Raw genomic sequence first — 22225 nt, 5'->3', positions numbered from 1 at the left:
TCATCAAATGATTTCAGCCGTTGTTTTTAGTTCGACTCTCTTATACGAGGAGAAATTAAAGACACCAGTGGACAACACGTTTACAGAAAGTTTGCCTACTGATTCGATCAGACAGCCATTAAAATTAAGCCGACTCGATCTGGCCTTTTTTCACTTAAAAGATCCTTAAACGTAAACTGAAGAGAATCGGGGCTAATTAACGTGGAATATTGAGTGTCCTCGCTCGCCACCATTCTTTGCCAGTTGCCGTGGCGTCCTTCTACAATGCATTCTACAGCAGTGCATCACATATTATCACAGACAACCTTGGTCTGTGTTGTTTATTCATCTCTATTCAACGGCCCTCTGCCACCTTGCCGTGTCCTCGCCACCAGCCTCCTTGTCCAGCCACGGCACCTGCCTCTCTAAAAGAACAACCTTGAAAGTTAAACAACAGAGGTGGCGTGATGGGGGGGGGCGGGGTGAACATCGCATCTTCAAGTGCGATGTAGGTAAAGAACTCCCACTTACAATAAAAGGACTCATTTCATTAACCCACGCTTTGTGACGCACTGAAACGATTGGTGAGTGAATGATCTTGAATTCACTCACTTGCTGAACAGTTTTTTTTAAAACCCTCACCAAAGGCTTGCTAGAAGAAAATCCGTCTTTTCTCATTATCTAACACTCATCTTAATATGCACTTACATATGCTATTCACGCACACGCACAGCGCTGGGGAGACAAAGTCCGTCTGCAATTCCCGAGGACTCTTGCTGAAATGTCAGCCTGTGTGTTAAAAGGATGCGATAGCTTTTTGATGTTGCACATGCAGTCAGGTGGAAGAGGAAGAGAGACAAGTTTGATAGACATCAGGTATAATTTTGCTAAATGCTTTGGCAGCCGATGACTCATGGTAAGGAACGCTGAACATTTACCTAGACAGACACTGGCTTGAACCAGATGAGCTGCCTGACACGAAAACATCCCCTGACCTTCGTGCTTGAAGATCATTGAAGCTGATTAGCACCTGAAAATTGTCAGAAACAACACAGCCGCCTGGAGGTAAAGAGACGTCAGATGTTGTTTTGCCTCTGTGACATTAATGACTGCTGGTGGATGACGTGGCCAGATGCAAGATCATCCACCATAAACAGCATAGAACCTTTTTGTTGGGATATTCAAAAATCTCCTCTCTTGGAACCTAAGATTCATATTCAATTTGAGATGAAAAAAAAAACAAATGTATCCTCTCCAGAATAGATATGACGTTAACTAGAGCTCCATCTATGCCACGTTTCCATTTCAGTGGTGAAACTGAAAGTAAATGTTAACGGAGCTTTTCCTTCATCGCAGTTATGTTATGAGGTCAGTGACTGAGTGCAAGTCCTACATCATCCTTTATAAAGGTCTCTGTTTTAGCTTGTCCAGACTAGGATGCAGCCCTGGAGTTTTCCAACTAAAACAAAGCCAGCAGCCTTTTTAAACATCTCCACTGAGTGTCTGGAGCCATACGTATATTCATACTTGAATGAAAACAGACGAGTCATAATGTAGCCTCAATCAAGTTTTTGTTTACATAAGGCAAATGTCATCTGTTACCCTGTAGCAACAGTGGTTACATTAAAGCTAGGGTTTGCAAATTTGGAAAAACAAGAGTTGAATGAAATGTAACCAATACATCCCTCCGTCTACTCTTGTGACCTGAAATCATTATCTGTAATGGAACGGAGACATTTGGCTGCTCTTCCTTTGTCATTTTGATGGCCACAGGAACATGAAGCCGATTTCACTGAGTAAGATAAAAAAGCATTTCAGTGACAAATTACAGCTTTAACTGATTTCTTTAAGGTCCAGTGGTGTAAAAAATGAGGTTCAGATATTGGGTTGGAACAAGTTGGACTAAATCTTTCATTCTCACCTTCTTAGTGTTGCCCAGGAGATTAAACCATACGTTCATTTGAATAGAATAGAGGGGGGAAATTTCACTTCTTTACACTTCCTGTCTCCCACTCTATGTATCAACCCAGTCTTCTCTTTTTTTTCACCCATCTTCAACATAAACTTTTAGGAGAGATTAATTGTGGATACCCTATATTTTTTATAATTTGATGAGAGTGTTGTGTGGGTTTCTCAGTTGGCTGAATTGGGGCACAATTCCCGTCATCTAGTGTGTTTATATACTGTATTTAGGCCACGTCCAGACGGAAACGGCATCAAACGTAAAGGATTTTTTTATCCGTATTCGACATCTATGTGAGATTTTCCCACTCTGGGAGGCGTTTTCAAAAAATACCGTTTCAGGTCCCCTAAAATGCCGTCTCAAAAAAAAAAAAAGATGCATTGTGCATTGTCAACACTACAAAGTAGGCTTTCTGCCCTCTAATGAATTGTTAGATTCATGTGTCCTAAGAGACGTAGACAGATTTTCACGCTTTCACATTTGACATTAAATTGTGTCTAAAGTGACCAGAGCTCACTTCTCTGCTTTACATGCAAATACCCCATAATACAGAGATGCATCTTGTGCATGTGTGTGTGTGTGTGTGTGTGAGAGAGAGGGAGAGAGAGTAGACGCAGGAGGGGCAGAGAAACAATATCCTGTGCTGCACGTAGCTTTTATGATGAAATAAAGTTTCACCCGTTTGAAAGAATTAATAGAAAATCTATATTTGGTGGTCAGTGTTGACATTATGGCAGTGGCTGGATATAAATCAGTGCAATGGGGAAACACAGAGAGGTGTGAAATGATGGTGTTCAATTATGGAACAGTAGCAAGGACATCAGCTGAGTAAGTTGTCCTTCAACGTGGCTCTGGACACTTTTGAGTTTACACAGTTGAATGAATGTGGCCCTTTTTCTCTTATTTCCTCCCATTTAACGTGACAATTACTGGGACTATTTCTTCTTATTGTGCGGGTATGAATAAAATGAGGCAATTTTCAAGTGTGTTTCTTTTCTCTTATTTACTTACTTCTGCGCAGCAGATGGTATAAATTTCTGCTCCCCCACCTATAATGCATACAGTATACCATATCTAAATATTATTTATAGCTCCAAAAGGCCTGCATGGTGAACATGATGTCCTAGTAAATCACAGGTATTTAGCGAGTCCTCGCTGTCACAGTTGTTATATCTACACACACTCAACCAGCACTTTACCTTACGACCACACACATCAGACTCAGAACTACTTGAACTGTTGCCAAGGCAGTAAAATATGGGCCACAAATGTTGTCCCTGTCTTAACCTATTGGCACATTTCCTGGACGTGTGATTCTCTGGACTGTCTCCTGTCGGGATTTATTTCATCTTTATGGCAGCATCCTTTTAAAGTGCATATACTGTAGCTTAAAGCCGTGGTGGAGGAGCTTTGCATTAGCGTGACAGGAAGTGATTGCATCGGGGTAAATGTGTTCCTTTTAAAATGGTTACATTTACATTCATAAAGCGAAACAGGTTGTACCACACAAACTTGATCTAGTGCATTTAAATGAGCCGAAGGAACTGAATCAACAAAATACTGCAAGTTTAATGTTATACATTCAGTTGAGTTGTGTGCTGACATTAATCAAAACATTTCCAACACTCTATAAATCCATACAAATCTGTATTTCTGTTAAAGGAAACAATAACCTCTGCTGTAACCTCTGAAACGATAGTGAAGAAGGAAATATTTGGTTCTGGTGGTTTTCTTTTGTCTTTAATTGTATGCATTTGTCTTAACTACTCATTAGCATTTAACCCTCTCATGACCATCGTGATATTCAGGCCACCTGGATTTATTTTGATTTCGTGGCTGTAGAATTGTCAAACAAATGTTCAATGAGTGAGCGCTTCTTTCTGCTCCCTTTTCCCAGATAACTTTCAACTTTCAATATCTGGCAGTTATTCAACCGTTTAAGAATCACGATACTGACATCCCAGACCTTGTGACACGCTGGTGAATCTTGTCTGTGATTGGACGGTCGTTCCGCTTTATCTTCCCCCTGAGGGTCACGGGGGGGAGCTGTGCCAGAGCTGACAGAGGGCGAAAGGCGGGAGTCACACCCTGGACAGATCGCCAGTCCATAGTTTTTGGAATTTTCTAGATATCACAAACGATCTCGGTAACGAGAAGTACGCGTGCCAAACTACTACTAATACATGTATAATGGCAATATCATACTAAAAGCTGAAACTAGCTGGTACTTGACTTCAGCACCCAAATCTCAAAGATTTCTCAGTGCAAACCTTCAGGGAGAAATACACGAAAACTGTCTTATTGACCTGAAATCCAAGGGTGATGTCACAGGTGCTGAGTCTTTCCTCAGAAATGAAGCGCTCCCAGTGAAACAGCTCCAGTGATACACACACGTCTGTGCTGTTCTCTCTGTGGATGAACGAGGGTGGACTTGTGAATCTCACTCCCTCTCCTGCGTCTTATTGCAAAATCAGAATATTTCAAGACCAAACAAACCACCTGTCACATTTTATCTTCTCGGAGCGCATACGTTCTGTATTTTGGAGCTCAGTGTTCTTGCTTGATCGACTCTTGCCATTTAATGCAAATCCAAAAGCCCCACAAACGTGGCTTTCGAGTCCGCACGCCGTGCACGACTGTACGTTCGTACCACAGTTTGCTGCCGTGCAACTGGGGCCCACGTGTTGTTTAGCTGCCGTTGTCTCTCACCCTCATCCTCCACAAACCTCCAGCCTCTGGGGGATTTGTCTAATGTCCATGGACTCGTGCAGCGCACCCTTCTGAGCGAGGTGAGCACCTGCTGTCAGTACATCAGTGAGGATGAGACAGAGACAAGGCAGAGGACACAGGCGGAGAAGGTACTCGTATATTAACCGACCAAAGCTCCCGCTGCTTTTCACCTCCTCGCTCACTGACAGGTCTGCTTTTATCTGAGGTTCAAGGCGAGCGATGGAGCTGCTTTACGCCGCTTTGCACTTAAAAACTACCTGTAATGTCTTCTGAGACATGAGCCTGCACCCCCCCACCCCCCTCCTCTTTGTGCTGGCCCTCTACACTTCTCACACACACATACCCACAACCATTTCACTAAATTTCATTGCTTTTCTTTCTCCCTCTCTTCTTCTCTGTTCTGGAGTTTGCCTTTGTTTCTCCATGCATAATTCTTTTAGGGTGGCTGCTTTTTTCTTCCCTCCTGGTGTGAGAGAGTGCTCTTTCTTTTTTTTTTTCTTTGACTTTACTGCATCCACAGAAGCAGTCCTCAGAGTTGTCTTTATTTTTCTCAGCAGCGCAGATGAGTGGTAGAAGGAGGGCGTCTGAGGATGTTTGTGTGCAGATGGTGGCTGGATGTGGCATTTTGAGTCCGGCGGATAAGTAAACAAATAGTTTTTCTGGAGAATACTTTGTCAACAGGATTTGAAGTCACACGGCATACACGTGTTTGTTTGTTGCTGTGGGTGTGGGCATACTGCCGCTGCTGCTGTGGTGGCACTTCTCACTGTGTGTGTGTGTGTGTGTGTTCACCCATTGGGGAGGGGGACACTTAAAGGCAAAAGGAAGATAGACAGTGAGCACAGAGGTGAATCGTAATTAAAATTTTCTGTCTCGTTAGGTAGGTGACAGCTTGCAATCGATGGCGTGGTTCTGCCTCTGATGCTAACGATCCAAAAGATCATTTGGGTTTTAGGTGGGATGGGACCAGTAAGGGGAAATTAATTAAGATATTTATGGTCCCAATTAATCAGGGCACAGAGAAGCTTGGGAAGAAAAACAGTACGGTTATAGCCATGTAGTTTTAACTTTTCGCAAACACTACAATTAGGGACTGAGAGTTTCCCGGAGCTACCGAGTGCAGCACACTGTTCTCTTTTTAAAACCATAAAGGCCACGGGTTAAATCCCTCTCTTGATCCTTGCTGATTTCTACAAAGTTGAAACAACAATTTTGTCGTATTACATCACATAAAACTCTAATGAGGAAATATGAGCTCCCTGTGCTTCAGATGGGAGCACCCAATTATCCTCACTTACTGCTGCATAGGCCCATGCACCCAGGCTAATGGAATTACAATTGCTCTTCCCCCCAAGGTGCACGGCATAATGTTGAAAGACTGTAACGCTGATCAGAAATGCCTTCACCCTGTCACATGTCTGCCTTGGAAATCATTGTAAAACATGAAAGAACACATGATGCATAAAAGGTGTTTAGGTTTTGTTCCTGTTCATGTGCCTCAAAACTAAAAAAAACAAACAAAAAAACTGACAGAACCTCCCATACAAAAATGTTTGGGGAAAATGTTGCATTTGTTCTCAGATGGCGAAAGCGGCATGATGATATTCTGTCCAGCATTCCAGTACCTGCCCCGGGCTTGTTAACAAGGTGCCTGTGGCAATGATTGCCTGACCATCAAAATCCCAGCTGATAAGTTCCCCTGGGAGAGAGGGAGAGAGGGAGAGAGAGGGAGAGAGAGGGAGATGCTATGTCATTGAATTCACCCTGATTGCCTCCTCATGCTGTAAGTTTGAGATAACACGCAGACAACACCCAGCTTTACATCCTCCATAATGGCCTCTGTGGCGTTTCTATACAGCTCATTCGGTAAAATCTGTCCGTTTCGCCACTAGTCTTATGTAATGGCTGGTGGGCAGATCCTGTTTGCAGCATTTTATCATGTTTATGACTAGATTTATATGCACAATTATGGCCGTGTACCCTGTCGTCAAGATGGCACCCAGCAAGACACCTGTCACTTCCAATGCTGCGAGGCCGAGGGAGGAGGATTGGCTGATTGACTGAAGCCTCAAAGTGCACGCAGGGTGAGGGACACGGTGACAGGCCCGTGATTGACACAGACGAGAGAGAGGAAACGAGGATAGGAGTGAGTCGCTAGGAGGACGGATATAAAAACAATAGCAAGTTAAAGAGAGGGGATAGAGGAAGATTTAGGGAGATAGATAGGCTGAAGAAGAGACAGGTGGTGAGTGGGAGAGGTGGCGGAGAGAACACAGAGGAGGGAGGAGGAGGAGGAGGAGGAGTGGATAATCCTTTCTGTTTTCTGTTCATCACAAGGATTTGCTTGAAAAAGAAAGGCTGAGAAAAACATGGAGGAAAAAAGAAAAGGGGGACACCCCCCCTTTTCCATTTTGGGGGGAGAAGTTGAGAGTAGAAGGGGGTAGTAGAAAGTATTCCTGGAGGAATGTCCCAACTTCTGTCATGCCCCAGTGAATGTGCTGACACGGCCGGTCTGTGCCACAAGAGATTGTCATACACCCAAACAGACATGTCCGTGTCCTTTAATACGGAGACGTCACAAAACATGTTCACCATTAAATACACTTTTATAGAATTTGATCGCCTTTGTCACGAGAAAATGCAAATTAACTGGCTATGAAAAAATATGATAATACAATTCTGCCTGTAAAGTTGTGTAGTCTTGTATCTATGAATGGATCATTGTAATGCTGAAGCTTCTATTTTGGCTGTTCTGTCTAAGAGATGTGAGTCTCTATTTCAGAGTTTTTCAGACCGTTTTTCTTTATTTAAATGACTCAAAATGGTTGAATGTTCACATTATAGACTTGTTCGATACCCTATGTGGCTGCATTACTGAGATGAGTGTATAGCTTCTCTCATCTCGAACACTATACATCATAACAATATGTAGTATTGTAATAGTAAGGAAATATTTTGGTCATAAAATTTTCTTTATTTAGGGATTACTAAGTAATAGCTTGGTCATTGAAAATGTGCGTAGGTCATAAAGGCGGATGAATTTCAACCTAATATGTTTATTATCAATTCTGATTCCAAAACATTTTCATGTAAAGGCTTAATACTGACAATTTTCATGACCATGCTTTGGGAATAACCTTGGAAATATTATGATATTACTGTGTTATTATCGTCTTAATAACACACTATCACCATTATTATTATCATTATTATTATTATTTTTGTTATTATCATTATTATTACTATTATTATTATTATTATTATTGTTATCAAGCTGGAAATTGTGTTAGAAATAAGATGGCCTCACTATATTATGAAGATTACTGTCACACTATTACCACATTGTTACTGAACTGTAACGCGAGGCGTTCCTCAGACACGCTGACTGAGTTTGCCATTTCGATTTGCTGTAAGATTTCCATTTGAGCCTCAATGTGTGCGAGCCGAGGAACCTCGAGGTGCTGCCGCCGCGTGCAACACACGCGTGCACATGTGAATCCACGGCTCGCGTCTGTGCCGTCGCTCTAACTGACTGATGGAAGAACAATAACAAACGCATCAGTGTGGTATGAGGCCAGTTTCATCTCAGGGTCGGTTCCTGCAGTCAGAGATCCTTGACAGTTGTTCCCACTAATAATTGCTTAGAGCAAGTTCTAATATTGTTATCCTACCTTTTCCATGTAGAATAGAAAGATGATAACTTTGTCCCCATATATCTCATAAATGACAAAAGAAAGCACTTGGGTCATTATGAGGGTATAAATGGAAGTGTGTTCAGGGCCTGAAAAGCCCTCCGAGCTTGTGAAAATGTGATTTCTGCTCTGTTAAATGTTCCGTCCTGCATGCTTGTCTGCGAGCTCTCTTACCTGTCTCTGCTGCTCCACTTTTAATTAACGCAGTGCAATGATTAAAGTTTTAACTTAATTATCTTTATCTTTTCTCTCAGGGTGTTCATCCCTCTGTGGGCAACTGAATGAGACGTTTCGCAAGAGGAGTGGGGGGAAAAAAAACAACAGGAAAGGGAAAAGCTTGGTGAGACAGAGGAAGATAAAAGGCAGTTTGAAGACAAAAAAAAAAAGAAAAAAAGGAGTGACTGACACCTGCTTTCCAGCTCAGTGTGAAGCGCATAGAATGGGCGAGTGAGAGGAGGGGTATGGAAAGAGGATAAACAGAGGAAAGAATGAAGATACCTGGAAAACAAGGCCTGCCTCACAGCAATCCTCGCTTAAATTAGGACAAATCACCACAAGACAAGATGATCACAAAACACCTGCTCCTGTTGGTTGCCCTCTGTCTGTGGGAGGGGCTTGCAGGGAGCGCCTCAGCCAATAAGGTTGTGCGGAGGAGAGGAGTTGGCGTATCGCACCTGCTAAAGCAGGGGGAAAGCACAGCAGTCGTCCAACGGGATGCAAATGTGGATGCAAATGCGCTGCCTGTGATGACTCTCAGAAACCTGATTAATCAGCAGGCAGGTGACACCGGATCTTTTTCCTATACCAAAATGTTGCAGACTCATGCTGCTCCATCTGGAGCCAACAAGGAGAAGCAAGCTTTCAAGCCCAAGCGTGAGGTTGACTCTGTTTTTAAAAAGGAAGTGACTGCGCACACGTTACCTGGTGACAAGGAGTTGAGCCAGGATGTGAAGAAAGTTAAGAACAACACCAGGAATGCAGAGGCTGCTAAAACAGCGAGGACAGACAAAACATTCACAATCCACCACAAACCAGATTTGCACACCAACAAAACCAAGTTTAAATCCGGTTCTAGATCCAGGAGCAGACCTGATTTGAGCGCTTATACGACAGGTGTTCCAGGGAAAGGCTTCAGCATAGACGCCAACAGAAAGCTGAACCTCACTGGCAGTTATGGCGTTTTGAAGCTGCTGTCGAAAGAGAACCTGGTGAGGATCGTTAATTCCCAAATGCAGAGCGTTCCCAGTCTGAGCTTCCCGAGCAAGGGCAGCCGGAGCAGGAAGAGAGATTTGATTGACGTTAATCACAGACAGTTAGAGAGTCAGAAAATGCTGAGACAAGATATGGTTGTCACGCAGCCTCACGCGGGATTCGATAATCAAACTGCATTTCCTTATGTAAGCCCAGTCACCCCTTCAGATCTTAATCGAGAGCGTGGCGCTAACTCTCCTATTATTCCGCTAATTGAAGTCAAGCCAGCGTTTAGTCAAGAGCAAGTCAACTTGGGAATAGAGGATTCAGATAATGGTGATAGCAAGAGCGAACACGTGGTCCATATGCTGTCAACAACACCTCGCGGGGAGGTCAGTCTTAGCCCCGAGAAAGAAGCAACAATCAGCCAAACGGAACCACCGTTTACGTCGACAAAACGTCTCCCGCTGTATGTTCCCTCTGAAATGAACAATCCCCCTCCGTCTGTGCTGACAGCGCAGCACCCGAGATTAATACTGGGGAACAGGGCAGCAGATTCCCATAGAGACCCATTAACAGAGTCAGTTCACAGTGCTCAAACAGAACTCAGCACAGCTCAGTACTCCGAAGATGAAGACAACACACTTGTCAACAGCAGTCATGTCCTGAGGCTCCATCCGGCTAACGAATGGAGCCGCGATGCAAAAACTGCCGGGATGCGTGCCGCCGATCCAGAAAACGGGCAAGGACTTGTGTTTGAGGAAGCAGAGTTGGAGGTAAAAGAGGAGGCGCGTGACCACATGGAGGGGAAGGGGCCGCGCTCTCGCAGCAGAAGGAGCTGGATTTGGAACCAGTTCTTTGTGATTGAAGAATACGCCGGGCCTGAACCTGTACTCATCGGACGGGTAAGGACAAAAAAAAAAAACCCTTCACATTCATCATTTACAAGGTTTTATGAATATTTAAGACACTGTTACAAGTCTTTCACATATCTTATTGAACCTGAGGTCCTCCACTCAGGTTACACATCTTTAGCGTAATTTAATTTAAGTGGAGTTTTTTTGGTACGTTGTTACAAATGCACAATTGGAATATATTTACTTTGCTCCAGTGTGATGTGGTGCATTCCAGTTAGTCGTAAAAACTCCCAATGAATCAATGACGTACTGAGGCACAACAAAAGCCCCAGCTCCTATCTGCCCAAGGGGCCAGTCATGATCACTACCAATCTCACCTCACCAACGGGAATTGACACATCCAGGAGAATTAATGGCCTGGCCTTTTTTTCTTTTCACCATTGATGCTCCCCCAAGGCAGAAAGCAAGAGTCGTCCGAGTGTTCCTGTATTTCACTGTAGGTCAGTCCTGTCAGCTCTCCTCCTTCATGGTCAGAGGTCTCGCTAATGCTATTTCATTTGTACTGATTTACACTTGGTTTGACAGGATTTATCACCGCATTCTTCCCCAACACAACACACAGGGCCGCACTCCTATTGCTCTGCCGTGTGATTTATTCGAATCATTGACTGGGCATGTCTCACCCCAAGTGCCCGACGCACACTCCTCCCTCTATTAAAGGAGTGAGCAGCTGAGCGTGGAAGAGGTCACGTCGACTGGACAGAAGGTGTCTCGCAGCCCTGCACTGTAATGGCCGCGCTCTCGGTCCTCAGCATGCGCCAACTGTCTCAGCACCCAGCCGCGGTAGATGAGCTAATTTATAAGTCTGTGTGGCCAGTTTGCAGAGCAAATGAATAGTAATGATCCCTGTGTGACTGCTTCAGGCTGTTAGAAGCCACAAAATAGGAAGCTGGTGAGTGAATGTGTGTGTGTGTGCATGAAGTTGTACTGGTGGTTAAGGGCTTCAGCTCAGCGGGAGGTGTCTATTCGCCTTTCTGTCTTCAGATTACAATATCCAGGTGCACACAGATGGGCAGAGCTCTGCAGCGTTTGTGTACAGTCTCCTCGAGAGCAACAAGGATTACACTCTTCTCAATTTGGCTGTTTTTTTGTGTCGTTGTTTTTTTTTTTGCAATCGCACCGCAGCCGATGATGGTTTGAAATGAACGCGGTGATGAAGCTCTGTTTGTAGCCAAGGAGAAGATGCAAGAGCTAATGGTCCAGCTTACAGATGGCACTGCGTGTAAAGCCATTAGTGCCAATCTGCTGTGTCAAGCAGGTGTTTATGCCAGCACATTGTATGGCACTCAAGGAGAAAACAATGCCAGGCCACACTCACATGCCCATATGATAGTGCTGACACTTGGACTACATCCAGAATGCTTTTGTCACTGTGTTTGTGTGTAAGCCGCAGCTAGAAATGCGTATGATTAGTGCCCTACTGTATTAGACAGTGACGGCACACATGAATAATGCTCTTATAGATCTAAATACGCTTATACATTTTTAATCTCCCGCTATGCTCCAGTGTCAGCCAGCACTACACGCAGGTAAAGAGATCAATGCGGACACACTCGCTTGTTTTTTTGCATATACCAGCGGCCTGGTTGTGTTTTAATAAAGGGAGCTGTGATGGGAAGTGTAAAGAAATTGATTGCACAGGCAAAAACGCCTCCATCTGCCCAACTCGTCTCTTTTCACTCAACTATACTATACTAGACACATGTACGTCTGACGGTGAGATTCCGTATTTACCCGGGGGATCTTTAATGAGCCACCAACATTGATTCATGCTGGGTTTTTTTGCTGTTGTTGTTTTTTGTTTGTTTATTTCGTGATCTCGGACGGTGCGGTCTGTATAAATCTCCGCCGAAGCCGGAAACCAGAGCCAAGGCTCTAATCTGTGATGTCAGTGTGAGACAAAAGCTTTGCTGCTAAACGGATGATGAATTATGGGCCATCTTTGTGGACACAGTGGCAGCACCCAGTGCAATTTTCTGGGGATATTCATAAGCACCGTCTCTGATTCCAAACATTAGAGGAATGATAAAAAAACAGATGGTTTAATGTGAACAAGCAGGTGAGGCGTTGTTGTTGTTGCAGTGGCTCTTAAAGGTAAAAAAAAGATGTTCCATTTGTGTGTTAAAATATCTTAAAGACAAAGAGACTGAGAGTGTTGCATAGTGTACTTACATCAGCCAAGACATTTCTGGTACTATTTTAATCCATAACGCTTTAATTTATGGGGCTAAACATTAGTGTGAGGAGGAAAATAGTCTGTATTTTTATTTAGTTTAGTTTAGCTATTTTGTTTTTCATGTCATTGTGTGTACATGTCACTAATAGATCTTGACTACTCATTGCCATTTTCTGCCGTAGCTTTTTTTTTTTTTACTGTTTAGATTGAGAGACAGAGGCAGAAATTATAGACTGTGCATTTAGAACGTTTCAATATGGTCAAGTTTAGTTTATTGTCTAATATTGAGAGTTGTTTAGGTTCATAATATTGCAAAAAGTGATTTTTCTGCTTCTGATGATTGTGATTTTACATTGACAAACAAACCAACATTCACATACTCACATAGACACATGGAGACATGCAGATGTTGCTCTGTTACTATATTTTATCACAGTGGCGTCTCTGCCCTGTGATAATTGTGAATTTAATTGATGCTGTCACATGGTCTGTAATGGGGTTTTAAGTGATTGCAGTGGCAGTGTGAGAGAAACAGATTTTTCTTGAGGAGAAAAGGCGCCTCAGCAGAGCTGGGATTAAGAAAAAAAAAAGGAACACTCTTTTCTGATTAGCTTTTCCTTCCCCTCTCTTCTCTTGAAATGCAAAACTCACTGAGACCTTGTGTGGACGGAAAATGTGACACATCGAGTAGTTTCTTCTTCTCATATTTCCATCTTGGCCTGCTTCACCTTTTTAACAACTAACAACATGTAGGAGCAGCAAGTTACCGAGCATGCATATGTATTTTACTTGTTGACCTAGGCTCTCATCTTTATTAGCATAGAATTAACATCTGCGTGAATATAAATAATTCATAGTTTGTGAAATATGCCTTTTTTTTTTGTGCAACACATGACACTCGCACTGTAGCACAACATGAATCATAATGCACATATCAGGGTGAAAGAGTAATTAAACACTTTCAGATTCTTACACAATACCAACCAAGTCCCAGGGTAACATATACTTAGATTTCTTATCGTACTGAATCATTCCTGGCTTATGTCTCGCTGTTAAAAGATTCTTCCTGCCTGAGGCGATCTTAAGTCTTATAAATAAGATGACTATTGACTGTTCTGATATTGATGACTTCCGTGGCTCCGTGCGGCGCCTCTGGGTGGTACGTGTGCGCACATGTTATTATCAAAGTGCTCATGGTTAGTTGGCTGTGTGATGCAAGAACGAGAAGGAGGCTGTCACAGGAAATTAAGAGCCACTCTTTCAGACTGTGTATGTGTGTGTCCACAAACATTCTTCAAAGGCCTTTCCTTGTTAGCTGCAAGCAAGTGTTGGAAAGTAACAATGGTGATTTAATCCAGTGCAATATTTGACTCTGTTCTCCTCCTCCTAATGTATTTATTTCAGTTCACTGCATTGTTATTATTGAAGTATTATTATTATTAGGTTTTATGTATACAACCTGTAAACAAATAAAATATACACATCGTACAAGAAACTGCCTAATATAAAGTGTATACTCAGCATGAATAAACTGGTAGTGTCGGCTGTTGCCACAAAGCCACAAAGTTATAATGCTATATTAATTTAATATATATCATAAAGGATAATTCAGTGAAATATGGTAATAATCTTTCATAGGCTACTTTTAAGAGCAACTCCACACATGAACACCAAACAGTGAAAACAAAAAACAAAAAACAAAAACAATCAGCAATCTGTGTTATATACTTGGGTCATTGTGTTGAATATGAATCATCCATTGTAGGAAGTGTATTCACTAACTTGCATTGTGACTTTAACTATAGTAGTGGCTTGAAAAGAAAGCATATTCCATCCTCTGCTCCAGTGATTCTGAGTTATTTATTTATTTATTCATGCATTAATTTATAATCTTTCTATGCTTCCGCAACGGTGGCTGGAGGCATTTTCGGATTGTCCGTCCATCCCATTCTTGTAAAGATAATCTCTCTTTTTTTTCAAATTTGGTAAACATCCACTGGGGATAGAAAAAAAAAAAAACTATTTAAACATAAGTGTTTTTCAGGCACAGGTTTCAGGTGATAAATCATAGCACTGCAATGTACACTCAACCTCGTGCTATTTCTTTAGTTATTATGTGTACCTATTAAAGATTCCTGTGAGGTCCTCTGCCGCTGTAGCTTCAAGGTTCATCGTGTTGTGTGTTCAGAGATCGGCTTCTGTATACTTTGGCTGTTGCCAGTGCTTACTTGACTTACTCTGTCATTTGGAACCAGTTGGGCCATTCTCCTCTGACCTCAGGTGTCAACATAGTATTTTCTGTCAGTGAGAGCTCCTCACTGAATGTTTTCTATTTTTTGAACCATTGTCTGTAAACCGTAGCGATGGCTGTGCATAAGAATCCCAGTAGATGAGAAGCTTTCTGAAATATTCAGACCAGACTGACTGGTACCAGCAACCATGCAATGTTTAAAGTCACTAAAAATCACCTTTCTTTCTCATTCTGATGCTTAGTTTGAAGTCATCTTGATCATTTTTAAATGCATTGAGTTGCTGCCATGTGATCGGCTGATTAGATCTGTTTGTTACTGTTACCACTAGGTACCTGTAAGGCGTACTACCAGACCCGTCATATACCATCAAATCCACACCTGACGGCACCGGGTAATATTAGACTCACAACCCGTCTGACACCTGTGATTAAAGACACACAATCTACAGTCACTAGAAATGGTAACTTTCCAGTCAGCGAAGGTTAGGCTATGTCACAGATAGAGCCGTCACGCTGTCATACCAGTGGTTAGGGTTACAGGTTAACACTGAACAATAAATGTTCCCTTAAGTATATATGTGTTTTTCTGACACTTTTTTATATATATACACCTTTAAGAAAATGTATGGTTACTTCATTGATCTTGATTTTCAACATGAAAATGTATTATATATATATATATATATATATTTTTTTTTTCTTAAATGTCACATAAGTAAAAATATTTCTTGTATTTCTCTGTCTTGTATTGCCCTGCAATGACACTATAGGGTTAAAATTGTGAAATTCCAAGTATTTCAATGACTGCCCAATAAAGGGTTAAGGTGCTTAATTTTAAACTGCACAGCATCTGCGCCGATGATCCGGGAGAAACTGCACGGCAAACACAAGCATCAGATCACACTTTCAGCACTGGACAGCTCCCACATGTCTGAGAGTAGAGCAGTAATTTCAGGAGGGACAGCTCCTTCTAACGCACCGTCTCAGGACAAAATCTTTCACCATCTTTCAAATAAGTTTTTCAGTGTAGACAACGCACATATGACATTATCATAAGAACAAGTTAACACAAAGATAGTAACAACAATATGCAACAACAATAAACCATGAGAAAGTGAGCCATTATTTCTATTTACAAAAGCCTGAAACATATTCAGCTGCTTCCATTTGTTCCCCATTCTCATAACTTTGCTAATAACGCACAGAATAATTTGGCTAAATCATTGCCTTTGCCAACGTTGTTAAGTCACAATAAAGCACCAGAAATCTTGCTGCCTATCAACCAGGTAACACCGAGTGGACGCAGCCAATAAAAGAATCCTAACCTTCTGGGCTCACACAGCTATTTGTGAGACAGATGAAAACCCGTGTATAACTGTGTGTACATGTCCTACAAAATACGCTTGAACACTGAATGCAAAGTGTTAAACATGTGGAAACATGTTCACACTATGATGTTGCAATTTACTTGCAATATATGAGCACATGAATAATTTTCTCCCCCTGACAGGAGCGACCGACGACACTACTACACTCACATTCTGGAAAACACACAAACGCACACATATACGTGTCAACGACGGGCACATTTTATTTGTCTGGCAACGAAAATGAAGAAAGCAGAAGGACAGAGAACACACAGATGAAAGTAGAATTAGAAAAGTTGGTGACGAAAAATTGCCAACGGGATGGCAGCATTACTGTCACTGTAAACACACACACACCTCCACTGATAAAGAAAGAAAAAATCCTTCCAAACAGCTGTGTGTTTTAGTGGACAAGTGGAACTCTTACGCTCCCCGTAGAAATCCTTTAGCTTGTGGGTCCAAGCACAGCAGGGGTGAGACAGCAATTAGAGAGCGACTGCTGTGTTGTAGGGAGGGACGAGGAGATAACAAGACAGAGGAGAGCAAGAGTGTGCGGGACAAAAAAAGGGACAATGCGGCAGAAGGGTACAACTATGGTGGAGGTTAAAATAACGAAAGGGAGCGTACAGTAGCCTACAGTGAGGGCAGTGTTAATGGATTGTGGATATGTAGAGTGGATGAGTGGGGGAAAAAAAGTGAGAGTGGTTGGAAAGTGACGAAAGGTTAATGGCTTACAACCGGCAGAGAGGAACAACGTGAGGCAGTTAAACGCAAAAGAGTGGAGGCGAAGGAGTGAGAGATCACAAGCGTTTTTTAAAGATGACCTCACAGCCTGAAGCAAGGTGAAGCTAGCGCGGTGAAGCTAGCGCGCCGGCGAGAGAGCACGAAAGAGAGCGTTATGAAAAGTGGCAGCTGGGAATCCAGAGCGTCAGCGTTGGGGCGTTCAGGGTTTACGTGGAGGTAGAATACAAGAAAGAGTAGGAGAGAGAGAGTGGGAGGATGGAGAAAGGCGTTAAACACCATGTTGAAGGAAACCCCTATGGAGGCTGCATTCAAATATGTCTCTGTGCTGAGAATGTGCGAGATCAAACGAAGAAAAATAATAGACGAGATGACAAGGGAACAAGGCTAGATGGGGAAAAGCAGATCATGGGAAGGGAAACAGACGTCCCTTTTCTTCTTTAACTCCAGTCCTTCCGCTCTCTGAACGCCTCAAATGTCATCTCGGGATAGAGCGAACAAATCAGCAAATTGACCGTCTGAATTTAAAGCATTATTCCCCCCAACATATGAGAATGGCAGGGTTTTATCTCTGAACATAAGAACACATTTACAACATTTTCAGCCCTAAAAGACCCAACAGCCTAAAATAAAACACAATGTGTAGTGAAAAGACTTTGCAGGAGATGGATTCATGGTAATGCGTAACCCAGTGTGAGCTCCCTGACCATGACCTTGAGCTACTATGTATGCGTTGGCTTGGACCGCATGCTCCACTTCTCCCAGTGGCCCTGAAGGATCACGCGGATCAGGAAGTGGAGGTTCAGGAGCGAGAGAAGAGGGCAGAGGAGAGGGCTAAAGAAGAGACCCGGTCATATCACAGAGGTAGAGAGAAGGGAAGGAGGTGACTTGACTCGCCCTCGGGCAAGTGGGCAACAGTTTCTATGTTCTTATCATACGTCCCGGTCAGTTAGTCACGACTGTTTGATTTGAACTGTAAGCTAGTTGTTAACGTTGGATGAGCTTTGTTACATATTCATCCCTCCTGACTGATCCGGTCACATTCAGACAGCATTTAGCACGAATGTTCACAGCTGGATTTGTTGACCTTGCCCTTTGTCCAATTACTGACATCATGTCTGCAAAAACCAAATTATGCTTTAAAGAGTCTGACTGTGCAGATTTGTGTCTCCTGCGTGTGTGTGTGTGTGAGTCACTGAGAACGAAAAGGGAGATGAGCAAATTAAAGCACTACTTAAGCAGATATATCAAGTGTTAAAGTACCATGGGGGTGTATGCAAATAAATAAACATATGAGCGTTAATTGGTGTAAAAGAAAACTGCGGGTCACAGGATTTGAGCTGAGGAGACGGTTTCTAATCTGTCCTGAGTGCAGATTCATGCAGCTCAGGGATTTGGACGCATGTGTCCTCAGTCTGAGGAAGTGTGTGTTCAGACCTCGACTTAGCGCCGTCTGTGTGATGTGATCACTCAGGATGGATGTTAATACCAGGTCTGAATGGGTCAATATATAATGAACAGCAGAAGCTGTGTTGTATTTAATCACTGGTAGAGTTCCACGCCAAATTAATATCATGAATATCAAAAAATGTAAATGCGAAAATATTCATGTTTGCTTCCATCGGCGTGCTGCACTTCATGTTGACAGTAAAGCTGCAGTGAACTGGGTTGTTGGTTGAGCTTCAGAGCGGTTTTCTTGGACTGTATTCAAACACTAAAGACAGAAATGTTGGAAACCTCAATACAAGATTCTCCTTAATCAGAACGGGAAACTGCACATTCAGCCTAGTGACAACAACCTAATGTTGTCCGTTTCCTCTGTTGGGCTAAACTGTAACAATAGAAGTAAACACTACAATGGTTTTCTCTTTGTTTTGTGGCTGCTTCTATGAGCCGAGATGCTGCCTTGTGTCTTGCAGGAAATGTTGCAAAGAGGTGTCTGTTATCTGACATGACAGTACGACAGAAACAAAGATGCTTGACACTGTGTGAAGACTGTGTTAGATTTGTATCATGTCTGCAATATTGCCTTATATTGAACCCGTTTGCTTGGCTAACATATAGACAGCTGTACAGTATGTGAGAGGCTTATATCAGCTTCAACAGATGGAGCTGAGGAGGCAACTATAGGAGCTGGATTAAGAAAACCAGCAGAGCAGCCAGTGAAGCATAACACAAATGTCAAGCCTCCACTTTCTACATAAATGAATGTCAAGTGAGCAATTTTACCCTTTTTTTTTTTTTTTTTCCCTCGGACTGATGTTGGAAAGCAGGCTCATAACTAATTAACACGTACAATATTTTAACCAGTTGAAAAACATGTTTGTGAATAATATTGTGGCTTCAGTGTCGGAGATCCAGGTGAACAAGTAAAATACTTCAGATGAAATATGGAATGAAAAGGCCTGGAAGTGTTGGCTCCAGACCAGAGTGAGGAAGAACATGCTGTTCACACACACATGCCGAACAAAGCGCGTCCTAAAATGAGCTAATTTGGGCACTGAAGGTGTTATTGTCTGCTGTCGGCATGACAATGCCATTTGTCTGTGCCAGGTCCACGTTGCATTTGAAAGATTACACAGTTTTATGATGTGAAAAAGGTAAATTTAGGAAAGGTGAGATCAAGGTTGTGAGGGGGTTGATCAAGTTTAAAACTCTGAATGTAAAAATGTGATTTGAATTTACTAAAAGACTGACGAGGTAAACACAGGGAGGAGATCTTGGTTGTTGGTTTCAATAAGTTTTACTGTCTTTCTTCTTTGCTCCTCTCAAGTGCCAGAGGTCTTTGGCCCACGATGAAGAGCAGGAGAGGACAACACAGGTTCATTTTATTGAATGTCAACGCAAACGTACACATGCCAAGACAATTCAATTTAAAGTAACACGTAGTACACCGCACACGTGTTACTTTAATTAGAATCCCAGTACAGCGTTTTTCCTCACAGAGGTTGTTCAGCTTCTTTTTTTTTTGACGTGCAGTTGTAAAAAGTACTGATTGCTCACTTACGACATGCCACAAAAACTTTATGGAGGACACGATATAATGTTTTGACCCGATCTGAATCAAAACCGATGCAGAAGTGTTGAAGCGCAACCTCACACCCCGGGCTCTGCGGTGACACAGGGGAAATCGACATGGCTTAAATTTATGATGTCTATATATAATGATTCTTGCCATTGGACAGCCTTTTTCCGACTGGAAACTGGAGGCTGAGTTGCTTTGTAAACTGCTCACTCCCTGCACCAAAGTCCAAAGAGAAAACCTATGATTATTTTTAAACCACATCACACAGGAGCGGTTGATCCACTGCTGCCTCCTTTACAAACTTCAACGCCGACATTTGGTTTTAAACAGACGACCTGCAGCTCCTGTGTCTGTGTTAGCTAGAATACTGATTATGGACTTTGGTGGGGGTAGAGTGAGAGGTTTACAAATTTCAGTTTGTTGTCAGAGAGGCTGTTAAAGCGTAAACAGGCATACATAATTGGCTACTGTGTCATTGAGAGTGAGTGTCCATGTCACAAGCTGGTTCCCAGTGCATGAGGCATCCACCGCTGAGTCAGAGCCGACTGTGTGTCAGTGCCTCATACAACCACACTTACGTACTCAACTATAACTGTACGGCACCATTTCAACTGTGTGTTGCAAAACCTGTATGATTACACGACCAGTTCTTTTGTGCCAACAAGAAAACAACAATATTAACTACAGAATGAAAAGAAAAGAATAAATAAAGCGTGTTGAAAATTCACTTTCGTCCACTGCACACTCCTCTTCCTTTACACACACACTGGCAAACACACTGACTTTGGTTTTCCAGCGGTGGGAGCCATTCCTCTTGGCAGTGGCACACGGTGGCATATATGTGGGCGATTTGCCCTTTAAATGTACAGCAGTGAGTTAAGCCTCCAATGGCTTTTCCCAAAGCTCGTCTCCCTCGGCTAAAATATGATGTGAAGTGTACACCGTAGTGGAGCACTGAAGCAATAAAACAGCAACAATCATGCGACTGGCCTGCACGCGCACACATGCACTCACACACACTCTCATACGTCAGCTGATTTAAAAAATTCAAACGTAGGATTTGCATACTTTTAAGATAAAAGCGCCCGTTTTGTTCTGAATAATGTATTGTAGAGGAAGGGAACAGTGGTGAGATGCATTGAACAGCTAATGCTGCCGAAGGAAAAGCCTAATAATTATGAATAATGAATGTCCTTTCAGCACGTGTGCACGTGTGTGTGACAGTCTGTGCCTGTTGAATTGCAGGCCACACAACGTGCCCTCCAGGGACACACTGGATTTGATCAAACGTGTCCACACCGCAGCGGAATTAAAGAGGCAATCGATGCTAATCAAACTTCAATGCAAAAATCAATGGTGGATCAATGCTAAACAATTAACCGCTGCGCCTCATGACATATCTAAACCACATCTCACAGTAAGACAAACAGACACGGACTGAGGAACCGACTGTTTTCATTTCCGACTTGACATTTTACTGTGAGCGCCGAACAAAAGGGAATTGCACCCAGCCCCCCGACACCCGCTGTGAGAATGGGTTTGATTGAAAGTTCAGACAGAATTTAAAACTTGTCACAGTACAAAGGTCTGTCTTCTTATGTCTCAAGTGCTCCTCAGAGGCTGGCTGGTTTCTGCCTCTGTCACTGTGAGGGTTTTCTGTATAAGTGCCTCTGCATAAGTGGAAGGTGTTTTTGCTGCAATGATTAGAAGAAGAAGAGCAGTGTTGGAAATGTGCATGTATGTGGATGCGTTTGAAGACTTTGGGTGGTTGTTTTCTGTGATTATGTTTCCTTTCAACCATGACATTTTATTGTTAAAGGAACACACTTTGGTAGGGTTGTGGCGTCGTTTCGAAAGTCAGAAAAGGAAAGAAATGTGCAGCCCCGTGATCAGAAAGCACTTAGGCAAGTTCACTATATCAGTGAACCCTACGCGAGAGGTAAAATGAAAGTGCATGCATATGGAACGTATCAGCTGGACTGGAAAACAGTACAAGTACTATGATTGCAGAGGGTTAAAGTGGACTCATTTCAGTTTCAAATACATGCAGTATAACTCAATATAATAACAATATAACTTTATCTATATTCATTTTTGGACCTCGTCTGAATTATGTGAGGCAGTGTTGTTTTAAACTGGTTATTGGACATGGAAATCATTTATTTGAATAAGTTGAATGAGCATTTGGCGAAA

The 22225-nt window shown here is 42.6% G+C and overlaps 1 protein-coding gene and 1 long non-coding RNA gene across 4 annotated transcripts in view; both read left to right on the top strand.

Annotated features, from left to right (window-relative positions):
- LOC122774080 overlaps window positions 1-8692 on the top strand; it is a 50583-nt gene extending 41891 nt beyond the window's left edge. The window contains exon 2 of the long non-coding RNA XR_006360961.1: window positions 8619-8692. This is a non-coding gene — a long non-coding RNA (uncharacterized LOC122774080). The remainder of the gene's footprint in view (window positions 1-8618) is intronic.
- A 21-nt stretch (window positions 8693-8713) lies between these two features.
- LOC122773795 (cadherin-2) overlaps window positions 8714-22225 on the top strand; it is an 88996-nt gene continuing 75484 nt past the window's right edge. For all 3 annotated transcript variants that reach the window (XM_044032727.1, XM_044032718.1, XM_044032736.1), the window contains exon 1: window positions 8714-10460. In XM_044032727.1, coding sequence (XP_043888662.1) covers window positions 8928-10460 — 1533 coding nt within the window. In that variant the 5' untranslated portion in view covers window positions 8714-8927. The remainder of the gene's footprint in view (window positions 10461-22225) is intronic.

The sequence above is a fragment of the Solea senegalensis genome, linkage group LG1, assembly GCF_019176455.1.
Source record: "Solea senegalensis isolate Sse05_10M linkage group LG1, IFAPA_SoseM_1, whole genome shotgun sequence".
Lineage (NCBI taxonomy): Eukaryota > Metazoa > Chordata > Actinopteri > Pleuronectiformes > Soleidae > Solea > Solea senegalensis.
The sequence above is the reverse complement of the archived record's forward strand: the minus strand, read 5'-3'. Positions and strand labels throughout refer to the sequence as shown.